The sequence below is a fragment of the Thamnophis elegans genome, chromosome 1 (assembly GCF_009769535.1).
Source record: "Thamnophis elegans isolate rThaEle1 chromosome 1, rThaEle1.pri, whole genome shotgun sequence".
Lineage (NCBI taxonomy): Eukaryota > Metazoa > Chordata > Lepidosauria > Squamata > Colubridae > Thamnophis > Thamnophis elegans.
The window spans coordinates 66599742-66615620 of NC_045541.1; the positions used below are offsets into that span (position 1 = coordinate 66599742).

Below are 15879 nucleotides of genomic sequence, written 5' to 3' on the forward strand. Positions count from 1 at the left end.
TTCATCGAAAGGAGTTCCCACGACCACTGCCTCTGAATCCCGGCTGCCAAACTGAACCTCTCCCCTCCGGCGGTTGGCCTGGCCTACCCCGCCGCAGTCTTTGATTTGCAGGCGGACCCAGCGGCCGATCCTTCCCCGAGCGAGTTTGCTGCGGAAGTTCCAGCAAGCAGCGGTCGGTCGGTCGCTCGGCTGCTTATTCCCTCGTCGGGCGTTCTCCCCTCCGCGCCACCTCCTGAGCCGAAGGAGATTCTCCTCCGTGTTTTTAGGCCACTCCTGCAGCAAAGCAGGTTAAAAAAAAAAACTAAAAACCCGGTGCTTGGGAAGCGAGCTTCCTCCGCCTCCTTCGCCGCCTGGGTCATTTCCTGTAGGCACCGAGAGGCCGGCCCACTCCGGGCCTTCCGTCCCTCCCTTCGCTTGCACCGCCCTGGGCTGTGCGCAAGGGAGAGGCTGCTCCGGTTCCGTTCCTCCAAGCCGGTGAGTGGAGGTGGCCGACCGCGTCCTGAGCGCGCTGATGGGTGGTGGGTGGTGGTGGATGAGGGGCCCCGGAGCTTTTTCCCGGGTCCGAAGGTCGGAAGGCAGGCTGCCAAAAATCACCCTCCCTCCGTTTTCCCCGCCTCCGGACTGGACAGCAGTAACACCGCCCTGGCTTCTCTCTTGCCTTTTTTTCTTTCCTCCCCCTCCGGTGCTCGGGAATTGAAGGTGGCGGCCAGCTTCAGATTGAACTTGGCTCTAAACATCGAGGGGCGGTGGCTGCCTTGCTTGTAAACGCGGCTCGCCCTCAGCTGGTCGCGCCGGTTGCCAGGAAATGGGAAAGGCTTTTGCATACGGCTGGAGCTCCCCTTGGCGTTTTCGCTGTTTGCGAGGCTGGTCTCTGATGCGCTGAGGGTCGAAACCTCCCTCCGGGTTGCTCTCTTTCTACCTCTTCCTTACCCTCCCCCCAATTATAATATTTTTTTTGCTGGGATTGCAAGAAAAAGTTTTGCTTTGCTTAGATTTCCCCCTTCCTCTTTGCTCCAACTGGAGTCTTCCTTGCATATTTTTCCCCTTGCACATCCTGTTGCTCCAGTGGAGTAATTGAACTGGGACTCTGATTTGCAGGAAAACAGTTCCTCTCTCTGTTTCTCTCTGTCCCCCTCCTTTCCCACTTCCCTTTACGTTTCTCCACTCCCCCCCTCCTAGGAAGGTTCTAGAATCTAGATGTAACGTCTGGCCACCTAATATGGGTTTGGTTTTATGTATGTGTATGCCTGCTCCTGGTGACTGTCTGGACAAGTCTCTGCAGTTTTCTTATCAATGTTTTCAGGTGTGGCTTGTCTTGCCGCCTTCTTAGGACTGAGAATTACCTTCGGGACCTTGGCAAGACTAGAATTCAGCATCTCCCAGTTTCTAGCCCGGTGTCTTCAGCCATATCACAAAAGTGCCTCTCCTACTGTATTAGATGGGAGCCAGTTTTATACCCCTGTTTCCCCTCCAAATTCTCCAGGGTGTGCACAAGAATGATTGCCTACTCTTAAATCCACCTGATCTGCTAGGAATTTCTAAAAGACGTTTGCTTCTGTGGGCTCTGCCTCTTGGTTGCCATGGAAATAAGGGGGATCCCTCTTGATGAAAAGAATGGAAAGCAGGTGCACCCCACTGAGTAATCCTAGCTCACCTCCCCAGAAGTCATTCAGTGCATGCTGAAATTAGACTCTGAATAACTGAATGGTTTGTATTGCTGTTGTTGGGACTTCATTTGCTCCCTTCTACCCTGAAAAAGTTCTGTTTGAGGTCTGGCTTGATTTCTGACTTTGACCAGATCTGGTATTAGGGGCAACCTCCCAGTTTGCTTTCTATGTTTTATAGATTTAAAGATTAAGGCTTTGTAGTGGTGCAGGTAAATCCATTTCTGTCTGTCGTCTATGGTTGTTGTTATTTGTTGTGAAGTCATGTCCAACCCATCGCAACCCCATGGACAATGTTCCTCCAGGCCTTCCTCTCCTCTACCATCCTCTGGAGTCCATTTAAGCTCATGCCTACTGCTTCTATGATTCTATCCAGCCACCTCATTCTCTGTAGTCCCCTTTTTCTTTTGGGTCTCTAGTTAGAAGGCACCAAATGGGCTTTCTGGTGAGCTTTCTCTGAGTTAGGTCTTACTCTGCCTTAATGCCATCTGATTATTCTAGTTCTGCTTTACATGTAGTCCTTTACTTGCAATCATTTGTTTAGTGACTGAAATCACAATGGCACTGAAAAAGCAACTTAGAACTGATCCTTGTTCTCACAACCATTGCAACATGCCCACAGTCACCTGATCAAAATTTGGGTGCTTGGCGACTGGCATGTATGTATGATGGTTGCAGGGTCCCAGGTTCATGTGATTGCCATTTGCAATCTTTCCATCTGGCTTCCAACAAGCAAAATCAATGGGGGAAGCCAGATTTGCTCATTGACAGCATGATGCACTTAATAACTGCCCTGATTCACTTAACAGTTGTAGCAAAAAAGTCATAAAATCAGGCATGGCTCACTTAAAGAATTCCCTTGCTTAGCAACAGAAGTTCAGGTCCAAATTGTGATAATAAGTCAAAAACTACCTGTATTTAGTTTCTGATGTTTTATCATGCCTCTCTTTTAAAGATGGGGACAGTGTGGAACTGTTTTTTACTTTTTCTCCAATGAATAGGATAATTAAGTCTGTCTTCCAATTTACATAGTGCAATTTTTAGGAGATGCATATGCTCTGGATCTGGGGTGTCAAACTGGCGGCCCGCCAGTCAGATGTGTCACGCACAGGCCACGCTCACCCCAGCTCCATGAATGGGAAAAACATCGTGAAACATGACAGCAACGTGACACAGCGAGTTGGACACCCGTGCTCTGGATGAAACTAAGAATGAAACTGGTGGTTACTTCTTCCTTCTTGTTCAGTTCTCCTCTTCATTAGGAGCACCATTGGCCTGGCCCAGTCCCCTTAAGAGTCAAATATTGGCTGACTGATTTTATTGGCTGAGATGCTCTTGAAGTTGCAAGACATCCAACTAGGCAGCAGTCATAAGTGAATTCCTGGGCTATACTTGTGTGTGCAGCCTTTCTCTGACTTTTGCTCCATCTCTTTCCAGTCATGTCCTTTCGTAAGGTTGTGCGTCAGAGCAAATTCCGCCACGTCTTTGGGCAGCCTGTCAAGAATGACCAGTGCTATGATGACATCCGGGTTTCGCGAGTCACCTGGGACAGCACTTTTTGTGCTGTCAATCCCAAGTTTGTGGCAGTGATTGTCGAGGCCAGTGGAGGGGGGGCCTTTATGGTGCTCCCGCTGCAAAAGGTGAAGGATGGGCTCAAGGTGGAAAAGGGAAGGGGAGGGAGGAGGAGAAGCAGAAAACTTATAAAAATGACCGCTCATTGTCTCTATGTTTCTCACGTCTTTGTATTAAGGGATTAATTCTTATAGACAATTGGGGGTGGAAGAGAGGGATTATGAAAGAGACTTGATATTGGGAAAAGATTGAGACAGAGAATGGGACTCCAGCTTGCAACAACATTATGAGAGACCTGAACTGTATGTCAACTCTTATCTCCTTATTTCCCCCCAGACAGGGCGCATTGATAAGTCTTACCCTACCGTGTGTGGGCACACTGGACCAGTTTTGGACATTGATTGGTGTCCACATAATGATCAGATAATTGCCAGTGGTTCTGAGGATTGCACTGTTATGGTGAGATGCAAATGGGGAACGTGTGTATGGAGGGGTGGGGTGGGGCAATAAAGTGGTCTCTTCAGTGGCCATGCCTCCAGATATACCTTAAAGCTGAGGCAATTGCAATCAATCTTGTATGTGACAAGTTTTCCTCACAGCTGGGGAGGTATGAGCAATGTGAAGAATAGAAGATTTCTAGCAGTGGGGGGGGGGAGGCAGAATCCAGTGTTCCACATGCTTCTTATTTCTGCAAAGGCAGAATAAATTATGCAAAATAAAGCATATGTGAATATTTCCCTTGGATAAAACAGGACTGGCAGTCTTTTGCTGGCAGAGCTACAGTTCTTCATTTGATGGAGGTTGAAAGCTGCAGTGTAGGTGGAGCCATATTATACCCAGAGCAGAGTTTAATTTAGGGGAGGTTTTTTTCTTTGCTTTTAAAATGTGAGGTGCTGTTCTTAGGCTTTATGTAATAGGAGGTGGATAATACTATGAAGGGCATGATGATGAGGATAGAGTTTTCCAAAATGAATTCTCACTGGTGTTGGATGTTGTTAGGGAGAAGGGGAGGTTGTGCTTGAGGTGTAATATTGATGGGAGGGAATGAAGCACATGTAAGCACTGGCATTGTATTGCACTGTTTGTTCTCTTCAGGTATGGCAGATCCCGGAGAGTGGCCTCACAGTGCCTCTGACTGAACCAGTGGTGGTTCTAGAAGGACACTCAAAACGTGTGGGCATCATCACATGGCATCCAACTGCTCGCAATATCCTTCTGAGTGCAGGTACCACCAGGAAAGGGGCCAGCGAAGTTGAGAGCTTTCTGCTTGCAAGCAGGATGATGTTGAAAAATTGTGAGCCGTCTGAAAAAGGACACAACAAACCATTTAGTTGTCCCTTTCTATTCCAGGCTGTGATAATGTGGTTATTGTGTGGAATGTGGGCACCGCAGAAGAGCTTTACTACCTTGACAATCTGCATCCGGACATCATTTATAATGTCAGCTGGAACCGGGATGGCAGCCTGTTCTGTTCAGCTTGTAAGGACAAAAGTGTGCGCATCATTGATCCACGCCGTGGGCAAGTTATAGCTGTAAGTCTGACACTCTTTGAGTTCTTAGTTACATTGTCCCATTCATGAAGTGGTGCATGATTTGAGAGTTCCATCGGTGTCACGATTAGTTTTGTGGCATTGTGACAAGCCAGTCTGATCTTGGCAATTCAAAGGGACTGTTTTTATATTTTAGAGTGTTGAGATAGGTTCCCCATTTTCTTATCTGCACCGCCTTTTCTGTGTTTTATTACTTCAAGTTCCATGTTTTAGCTTGGTTATTGAATCATATCTGTGAATTAGCTTGTACTGTCCTTGGTTTGCAGTAAGGCGACTGCAGATCTACAGAATTACAAAACAATTTGCAATGTTTATTGGTATAAAATGACACATTGGTGGGTATTCAGAGTAGTATCCTATAACGTTCATTTTAATGCATGACAGGATTCACTTTGTTTTTAGTTTTCCTTAGAGCTCTGTGTTTGCAGAACTATAATCCTATCCCGGGAACTGAAAGAATGTAATGTGGAATGTGCTTGAGGCAGAGGTGCTCTCTTAAGGCAAATGGAAATTTTGCAACTGGTAGTCCGATTTTGTAACTTTGTTTTCAGCAGAATATATGATGCCTGCATGCAAAAAAAATTTAAATGAAACTGTCAGCAAGAAATCTGGACAGTCACCAGTGCTGGGCTGTGTCAGCCAAGCCAAAATTGAAGTTGAAGTATGTATGTGCAACTCCTGTTGCTATTGATAAGCGATGACAAACTTTGGGGATGAGGAAGGGCCTTTCTTTACCCCCCTCCCACCTTCAGTCAATGAAGCAAATAGATTGAAGGTACCCCTTTCACTATAATGAATTCAGGCTATCATCATATGATTTAATAACGTGGGGGAAGGGGGGTGTTTTAAATGAGATGGGATGATGGCTTAGGGAAGGTACCAGTGATGATAGCATAAATATTGTCTTCCCAGTACAAGACCTGGTAGAGATTTAATTATTTATACAATTATCTCTGCGTAGTAGAGTTATATCAGCCCCAGAAAATTGTTGAAGAATGCGTTATTACTGCAAATGTTGGGATAAAAGTGGCTTAGTTGGTCTTGAATCTAGGTTCCCTTGTTTACTTTCCTGTCAGCCCTATCCAAATTCTTTTAGCTCCTAGAGAGAGAGACAAGGTTTTTTTAAAATAAAAAGTGGCAATCTAGCAGCTGAGATTTGCAAAAGAGTGGAGTAGGGGAAAAAATCATATAAAGTATTCTGTTCTTTAGATCTTTGGACAGTTCATCAAAACTAGGAAAGGCAAAGAATTAGAAAATGTTTTGATGGCCACCCAGTGTTTTTTTCTTTTTTCTGTATACGTACATGTTTGTTTATGCTTTCTAAATTTCTGCTAACTTTTAAAATTGAAAATACAATAAAACCCTATTGTACAAAATATAAAGGTGTTTTCTCAGTGCAGTTTGAGCATCAGTTAGAAATGTTTTCCCTTCTCAGGTTGTGCTTCTTAAATATGACTACTCATTTATGGTGGAAATCAAACTTTCAATTACTATATAAAAATTACCTCCAGAGCAGATAATTCAATGAACAGGGTTTTACATTTTTATTAACAGCTAATATAACATAGATCTGAGCTACTGGACCTTTCTTTCTGCATTAATTCTTTCTGCATTAATTTTCTGTTGTTCATAGGTTGTTGGTTTCCCCCCACAATTTTTAGAAATTGTGGTTATGCTAATAAACTTAACAATTAATATATATGTAAAACAGCAGGTTAAACTGTTCTTCAGTCCAAAACTATGTTCATAAAATCAGCACAATTTAAGAGAATAAAGACAGTAACAATAACAAAATCCTAAATTTCACTTATGTCTCAGTTTTCCCGGTGCTTGTTGTTAGAAATTGTGTATTCTATTTTTTGTGAAAGAACAGCAAATTAAGTTGTGGGAGTATACATCAATGTTAAAAATAATCTTCTTTTGAAAAACAAATTTAATATAAAATTCAACATGGAAAAGATTCCTAGAGTAGAATTCCATATATGATCTTGTAACACATCTGAATTTTGAATTTCTTCTACAAGGTTTCAACATCTAAGGGTAATACTTTTTAGATTAGGGAGAAATTATTGTACAGTAATTTCTCATCCTGATATATAATAATTATCAATAATTGGATATTATTTACATTGTCCTAAACTGATATATTTTAATATTTTGAACTAAATATTACCTTGAAATTGTGATTTAATTTTATAATTCTTATAACTCTATTTCCTCTTTTGCTTGTCTTTCTGTTTTTTTTCTGGATTATGTTTCTAAATATTTAGAGAGCAAAAGAGTTTTTAAAAAATATTGATGGAGTCAAATTATATTTCTTAGGATGTCAGCAAGGAGGTTTAGTAATTGCTGGCCTGATTAATTTTGAAGCAAGAAGTGACAGGAGAAGCTTCTTTTTCTTGTAGGATGCCATGGTTTTAACATCTTGGGTTCTTTGCTCAGAAGCAAATTAAAATGAGGACTTTGCTGTTCTTAACTTCTCATCAGAAAAACCATACTGGCCTCCCAACTTAATCTAGCCTGTTCCTAGGCAACCTTCAGAGGAAACACTTGGATTTGGCTATACGTTTGAGTTTCATTAGAAAGGGGACAAAATGGAAAGGTAGGACAGAGATGAAGAAATTATATGCCTAAATACCTGCAACAATGTTCAGTCGTCTTCAGGTTGAATTTAAATCTTGATGACTCGTAGTAGAGCTTAGTCTGGATTCAGTTTGAGAGATATCTGAGCAGAGCTGGCAGGGAGAATTTCTATTGTCTATTGTGGAACCTGCCTGCTTTCTCTAACCTGACCCTTTCCCTCTTACCCCCCAGGAGAGGGAGAAGGCCCATGAAGGAGCACGGCCAATGCGAGCCATTTTCCTGGCTGATGGGAAGATCTTTACAACAGGCTTCAGCCGTATGAGCGAAAGGCAGCTGGCTCTCTGGGACCCAGTGAGTGGGAAGGCGGATGGAGTGGGGAGCAACTGGGTGGGGAGGAAGACTCCGATAGATGAGACGCCCTTATCAGTTCCAAGAGCCTGAGCAGCAGCCTCCTCTTCCGTTCCCATTCTGAAGGTTGCTTTGTTCTCAAATGGGTATTGCTTTTAAGTTGTTCTGACCTAGGCTTCACAAAATCATGAAGCAGGCTCCTTGTCCTGACAAAACACGTTTTATTAAGCTAATGTGGATTCCTCTCATTCACATCCAGCAAAGTCCTGGCAAACAGTCTTTCAAAGGTGAATTTATAACCACAGACCTTATCAGGCTTTAGAGAGCTGCCAGGCTGATATCTTCTAAATGCAATGCTGTACAAGAAAATAATTGGCACAGAGTCTGAGAATCACGAACAAATCTTCACACTAATTAATCAAACTAATTGTCTCCTGCAAACTCTACTCCCCTTTCGCTCCTCTTTATTCCCTGTGGGAGGGGCCATTCACTGTTCACTTGTGGCTTTACTCCCGAGTTGGCCCTTGTTCCTTAACTGTTCCAGTCTCCTGGCAGCTCTGTGCATGCACACATCAGGAACAGCCTCCAGCTGTTCTTCTGCCCCACTGATCTCTGACTCTGAAGGCAGCTGATAACTGTCGGATGGCCCTGGCCCCATCTCTGCCTCCGATGCAGAGCACTCATCAGAGCCTTCCCCAGACTCCAGGACTGGCCCCTGTTCCTCCCCAACCTCCCCACTGTCTGAGTCTGCCACCAGCTCTGCTGGCCACTGGCAGGCCATAAGATAAGTTTGGTTTCACAAGAGAACTCCGCGTGATTATATCTTGAAGGAGATGAACAGAATCCTGCCACATCTTCTACAATCATATCACTGCCCCGCACCATCCCCACAATGTGAAGGTAGTATCTGAGGAAGGTTGAAGACTCTACTACAATTAAAAAGCCTGGGTGAGAATATTCTCCTTCTCAAGCAATTCTCTGATACAGTAGACAGTAACCTTCCCAAACCAGTCTAGAGTTCATCTCTCTTATTCCCAACCAGCAAGGAAGTAGGCAGCAACGAAGTCAAACCTTACACAAAAGGGGCTGATATGGAGCTAACCACCTGAAAGAGGTTATAATATGCCTTTGTGCTTTCTTGTTTCTGTCGATTTCAGGAAAATCTTGAAGAACCTATGGCATTGCAGGAACTGGATTCAAGCAATGGGGCCCTTCTGCCCTTCTACGATCCTGACACCAATGTTATCTACGTCTGTGGCAAAGTAGGCTTTCTTACTTTGTTTGTATATGTAGGCGTATGCATGATGGTGCCTGATTGAGATAGAATATCCTTTCCACTATATTGTATGTGTTATCTTCACAGATAGCACGATTCCTCAATTAATTGGTATAGACCCTTTCATCAAAATACATGGGAGTCTGCTGAGGATCTGATAGTTTCCCTTCCCTGTTGTAGCTTGTCTTGTAATTCAGTATTAATATTGCAAAGTAATAAGACTTTCCAGTTGTTACTAAATAAAATTAGGCCTATGTTTTTGTGTTCTATGTCTCTGACACCTGGGAATTCTGGGTGTAACTCTTGTCAGTTGAATTACATCAACAATTGACCACATTGTCTAGGAATGATGAGAGGAAGTGACCTTTGTATCTGGAGGGCAATCCTTATGTTGAAGACATCCAGTCAAAGCGTACAAAAACAGGCCATATTTTGGTGTTTTCAGATAATCTGGTCAGGTCTACCTCTTTTCCCTTAATCTACTCACTGATATTATCCTTAAGGATATTATCAGTGAGTAGATGATCTACTGATCAAACTCTTTCATATTTTGCTAGGCACAGTGCACCCATGTAATTGCAGACTATTAAACAGTGTAATTGGCTGACTCACAAACAGTATATGCGACTTCATCTCAGATGTGTTATGGGTCAGGGCTAACTTTCTCAATGATAATTTTCTAATGTATTTTTCTGCCATTCAAAGAGTAGCAATTCTGTCATAATGTATTGTGCTATCTTTTCTGGCCTTTCCAGGGAGATTCTAGCATCCGGTATTTTGAGATCACAGCAGAAGCACCATACATCCACTTCCTGAACACATTTATTAGCAAAGAACCACAACGGGGCATGGGTTGGATGCCTAAGCCGGGTCTGGATGTCAACAAGTGTGAGATTGCCAGGTAATCGGATTAAATTGTTAATAGGAAGGTATAGAGGTGAATGTCAAGAAAGCAGCTAGGCAGTCAAAGTGTGGCATGAATTATTCTCATAGTTTTTAAAGCTCTGGGCTGATTAACTCAATTGTCCCTTCTTTCTGTTTCCATAGATTTTACAAACTCCATGAGCGCAAGTGTGAACCCATTATTATGACAGTGCCAAGGAAGGTGGGTACTTCATAATAGCAATAGGACTTAGATTTAAATACTGCTTTATAGTGCTTCACAGCCCTCTCTAAGCAGTTTACAGAGTCAGCATATTGCCCCCGACAATCTGGGTCCTAATTTTACCCACCTCAGAAGGATGGAAGGCTAAGTCAACCTTGAGCCTGGTGAGATTGGAACTGCCAAATTGCAGGTAGCCAACAGACAGCAGAAGTAGCCTGGACTACTGCACTTGTAACTACTGCGCCACTGCAGTTCATTAGAAGACATTAGCCTGATTTTCATTACAAGGGATTCCTGGTTCATCTTCCTTCCCTGCTCTTCATCAGTAGGCAGGCAAGCAGTTGCAGTTTAGCATCTGACCTATTTGCCTAATGTTAGAATTAAACTCCTAAATTAGAATTAAAATGCAATACTAGAACCATAATCTGGAAGAAAGAAGATCCTGCCACTGCAGTGCTCTATTAGCAACTTGCTAGGAAGTATCCTAGTTCTGTATCCCCATCTATGTGTTAAAAGACAAAGTGGGCTACAAATTACAAATTATAAAATGTCAAGAATCATTTGGCTGGCACTTTTTTCCTCAGATCTTGGCTTCTGTTGCTCTGCATTAATTTGTAATTGTATTGACTTAATAATACTAGCCAGTGATCTAATATATTAATGAATGAGTTTCAGTTCCAATTATATCTGTCATTTTTACAAAGCTCAGTAAGGTAGGCCAGTTCCAATCTTATTTCAGTCATGAGTCTCTTGCAAATTAATTTGAGGTTACAGTTGTGCTAAGATTTAAACTAGGGTCTTTGAATTGACAGTTTATAGAACAACTATATAGTATCCAACTACTCCTTGACAGGATTTGTCTCAATTGCTGTATTCTGTATTGCTATTTGAAGCTCTCTGTTTAAAATATTCATGGCAGTTTAGAGCGGGGGAGGTGTGTGTGTGTGTGTGTTTCAATGCACACATCTGTTTTCATTCATATTTTTCATCTCTTTGGAGTGATATGATTCTGAGAAACATATCTAAGCTTTCCTGGCTTTCTTTCACCTGGGTGTGACAATTTCTTTTCCTTTCAGTCACATACCTCCTTCATGAAATGAAACATTATGCTCTGAATGTGATTTTGAAATGTTTCAATAGAATTTATCTTTATTCAGAAATGTAAAGAAAAATGTTAAAACAGAATCAGAATGGATCAGTTCAAAGCTTATTTTCCTTGACTACCTACAATCCCTTTGGTGAAGGCATTGATTCTAGAGGCCTTCCCCTCTACTATTGTGTAGGCTGTACAAGAATATAGTATGTTTGGGTTAAGAGAAGTGTTTTTTATTTAAAAGCAGATCCACAAACACTGAGGAATTAAGGTGTTTCTTTCTCACTTTTGTGCCAGTTATCTCTCGGATTGGCTTTTTGTGATTTCTCAGGCAGAATGGATAGTCTGGGAGTTATCACATGAAAAATGTTCACATTTTGGGCTCCATATGTTTGTGAAACAGTATGTCTCAGCCACAGTCTCCTTCTCCATGTTCAGTCTCAGCTAAATATACCCTGATAACTCAACTTAGGACTCTGTTCTAGTGCTCTCTGTCAACGTCATGGAAGCTAATGCTGTCCTCTCTTTGCAGTCAGATCTGTTCCAAGATGACTTGTATCCAGACACAGCTGGGCCAGAACCTGCCATGGAAGCAGAGGAATGGATGGCAGGGAAGACAGCGCCTCCCATCCTAATCTCACTGCGTGAAGCCTATGTGCCCACCAAACAGCGGGATCTCAAGGTCAACCGAAGAAGCTTGTTGCCTGAGGGTCGCCCAACAGCCCCCTCCAACACTGGGCTGAGTGCCACACCTTCCAGTGCCATGACTCCAGCCGCTGCCACATCTGCTCTTAGTGTCACTCCTTCCAGTGGGGTAGGTATTATGCTGTTGCTTGTGGCAGATGGGGATGCCGAGAGAGAGAGAGAGGGGCTGGATGGGTGGACTTGGAGTTTCCCACACATGATTACAGGGAGTTGAGCTGGGGAGAGCAGGAGTTGTTGGAGGAAGAACCAAACGATGGATGGATGGATGGATGGGACTTTGTTATAATCATAGACCAAAACCAACCCCAAGGAGGCTAGAATAGACTTCTAAGGTGTTGTAGAGTAGCACTGGGTGTCTGCTTCATCTTGGGACTTTGTTCCCTCCCTACATGCAGAAAAGCAAACTTGCGGCTCTTCACAGCTTTGAGAAGTATCAGCATACTTCTCAATTTAAGAAAGGCTGTGTAGGGTTCTTGGGTTAGAATATGGGTCTGCACAGATCTCCTTGTTGCTCAAAATAATGACCCTTTAATTTTTTGCAACCAACCTTGTAAACCAGGCTCTTAAAAACATTGAAGCAGTCAAGTATGTTGAGCCTGCTGGCTGGAGAATTCTGGGAGTTAAAGTCCATACATCTTAAAACCACAAAAGTTGAGAAACACTCGTGTAGAAGATTTATTCATTTGGAATTGTAACAATGATCACCTTCCTTATTGTGACCCCCATATGATCAGGATAGAGTTGTGCAAATGTGTTGATCATGCTTGAAAATGTGGGTCAGACTTGCTTTCCTCACCTTTTCCTGCACCAGATTGTGTCCTATATTTGCTGTCTGTTCCAGGAATGTGAGTGAGTGGTTTGTTTGAGCTGAGCCATTAGAATTCCGGGGCTCTTAGGGGCAAAAAGATGGATAATATGATGAAATAATGAATGAACAACTTTTTTCCCATTTGCAGGAAGGGAGGCAGCTTACTGAAGAGGTGTTGCGGGAAGTGGCATCCCTGCGGGCGCTTGTGGCTGCACAGGGAGAGCGCATTGCACGGCTAGAGTTGCAGCTGAGCCGCATTGAGAATGGTGATGTCTAGTGGGCCTTGCCTCCCCCCCCCCCAACCCAAGAGAACCTGACCAACATGGAGGATCTCACTTACTTCCCCTCCCTTTGATCTGCCAGTAATCTCTTCACATTGCCGCCTCCTGCCCTGTGGGGTGAGACAGGGGCTTGCCCTCTCTTGCTGCTACTGGGAATGTTTCTTGGGCTTTGTCTCGGACCAAATCTCCCCTTCCTCTCATTTCTGCACCCCATATTATCCAAGGGGCCATATGCTAGTGCCCTAACCATTGCTCCTTTGCCTTATTCTGGTCAGGGGCCTATTTCCTGTCCCATTCCCATGGATGGGGCCGGCCTAGATATCACCCAGGGAGATTATTGGGGCTGTCTTGACAGCTTGGCCTGGCCTGCCTGTACCCTCCCACTGAGAATAAGGCTGAGGTTCCTTATGAGTCTCTCACGGCAAGTGTGTATGTGCGGGGTGGGAGGGGGGAGCTTATTAGAAGCCTGGGCCGCCTATGAGTCAGTGCCGAGGTGGGATGCCTTTCCTCAGATAGGACCATTGAAATCCCATTGAGGAGTTTTCTGCTTCCTTGTCTGAACTTTTTGCAATGAGAACATGGAGAGATGTCCAGTTAGGGCCTGGCTATGAAAGAAGCCTGCCTTTGGTCACAGTCCTCGGCCTACTGTCTCTGGAACCGCTCCTCTTTCTGTCTTCCAAAACACAGTGAGGATGGAACAGGGGAAATAAACTGTTCGGGGTTGATATCTATATTTTCATTCCAAATAAAAGTCTTTATAGAACCAGAGCTCTGTGCAGCTTATTATTGTGGGCCTCTCTGACTTGGAGTGACTTCAAGGTAAGTGCTAACTCTTTTCCAGAATGTCAGCCGGCCTTCTTCGGACTACTGATGGAAATTTCTTTCACCCTCCAATAACCTGGGAAAACAATTGTATCCCTGCCTGCAGTAATCCCTGCTATAAGCTTGGCTATAAAGAAAGAGAGTGCCTTCCTGCTTCCCCCATAAGGAGTTGGATCTGCTTCCTTCAGTCATAGAATATTCTGCTTGGCACCTTTATGGGACATCTATCTGCCCCACCTTGAACGCATGAGGAATTAAAATGGGAGAGTGTAATAAATAATTGCCTAAATTTTTAACATTTGCTTTGTAGATGCTAAAATTATTTAGTCATCTTTGCATCGAAGGTGGCTTTTGAAACTGCATTTTCAGAGCATCCGTAAACATTTAAACCTTTTCATTAGCTGCATTTTGGGGGGTGGGAGTGATAATGCAAGCTTATATTCTTGTTTATTTAAACAAGTTTAATAAGCGTGCAGCTCCTTTTCAATGAAATTTGAGAACACTTCATGTGGGTGTATTCCTGGCAAAAGGACAAAAATCTTTATCCTGTTAAAGTACTACCATCCACCCCATTTTCAAATCCAGTGCCCATGAATGCCACTGGAGGTTCTAATTATTACTTTCTCATTATGTGTATTTTAAAACATTTAGGGCTTCTCTCTAGGGCTGGCCAAGAACCAGCTTTTCATGTAGAATTATTGTTCCCTAGCTCTGTTTTGCAGCTTGTATCCCATGATTGTCAGAGATGTATATTAAGTACTTTGGAGATACAATGTTTAGTAGGACTCTCTGTTCCCTTTTAAGGGAAAGCTAGCTTCCAAAAGAGCAAGGTTATGCATTGAGGAAAACGTGATTAAAGTACGGGTAATCCTCAACTTACATGAGTTCATTTAGTGACTGAAGTTACGATTGAAAAATAACTATTTTTCACATGAACGTTACAGCATCCCCATGGTCACATAATCAAAATTCAGACACTTGGCAACTGACTCATTTATTATGGTTGCAGAGTCCTGGGGTCATGTGACTTTTGCAACCTTCTGACAAGCAAAGTCAATAGGAAAGCTAGATTCACTTAACAACCATGTGACTAACAATGGTGGCAAGAAATGGGGCAAAACTCACTTAACAACCATCTGGCTTAGCAATAGAAAGTTTGAGCTCAATTGTGGTTGTAAGTTGAGGACTATCAGTAGAGACCATGGACCTTGGGTAAATCGAGAAATCTTTCCAAATATGTAATTTTCACCTAAAAATGGTGCTCAAAATGATGTAGATGATTTACAAAATGGATCAAATCAACACAATACTAAATACTAAATTTTAGTTTGGATGCTGATCCCACTATGAATGAATGAATGACTGAATGAACGAACATCAGAAATGTTCTTGCCTGACAATCAATTTTTGATCTGAATTGGTCAAGATTCTTTGACTTTCCTGTATTTTAAATGATAATTCTTTGAGCTGGGTTTTGACAATATCAGGAAAACACATTTATATATTGTTCTTCAATAGCTCATTGAAGAATATGTGAATATGAGAAAGTCTGTTGAATATTTGTTGGTGTAGAAAAAAATGCATGATGGAATAATGGGATATTTTGTGCAAATATGGAGCTAAAAGGCTAGTCGCTGAAAGTGGTAAGTAAAATATGGACGTACAGCATGTGGGAGAATAAAGGGAATATCTAGTTAAACCTTCAGCATTTAGCAGGGAGAAAGATAAGCATAGGTAATTCCCTTTTGGTTGTTTCATACATTAATGGAGACATATATAAGGAATACACAAGGTGATAGGAGAGGGAACATTTTAAGATGTGCCAATTCTGGTAGAAAAATGGTGGAAATGAATGTCAACTGAAAATGTTCACATAGAAGGGTTTGCATCTGCCTATGTAAGACCTCAGCTTATCAAGAGGAACATAACAGTAAGTTGAATGTAGTAGGAATAGGATACACAAGAAATGTATGTGGTAAACGGTAAATATAGTAAAGAATGAAGGGGAGGTAATGAGTGAATGCAAAAATTGGATGCAAAAATAGCTGACCACCACGTAAGTACATGAAGGT

At 42.7% G+C, this 15879-nt stretch overlaps 1 protein-coding gene across 1 annotated transcript; it reads left to right on the top strand.

The window, feature by feature from the left end:
• The first annotated feature begins 367 nt into the window (after positions 1-367).
• Positions 368-13753, top strand: CORO1B (coronin 1B). The gene is made up of 11 exons (XM_032218380.1): positions 368-474; positions 3102-3304; positions 3573-3695; positions 4332-4461; positions 4587-4768; positions 7601-7720; positions 8875-8979; positions 9749-9894; positions 10041-10098; positions 11724-12005; positions 12853-13753. The coding sequence occupies exons 2-11, from the start codon at positions 3104-3106 to the stop codon at positions 12979-12981; spliced, it is 1476 nt and encodes a 491-aa protein (XP_032074271.1). The 5' UTR covers positions 368-474; positions 3102-3103; the 3' UTR covers positions 12982-13753.
• Positions 13754-15879: the final 2126 nt, after the last annotated feature.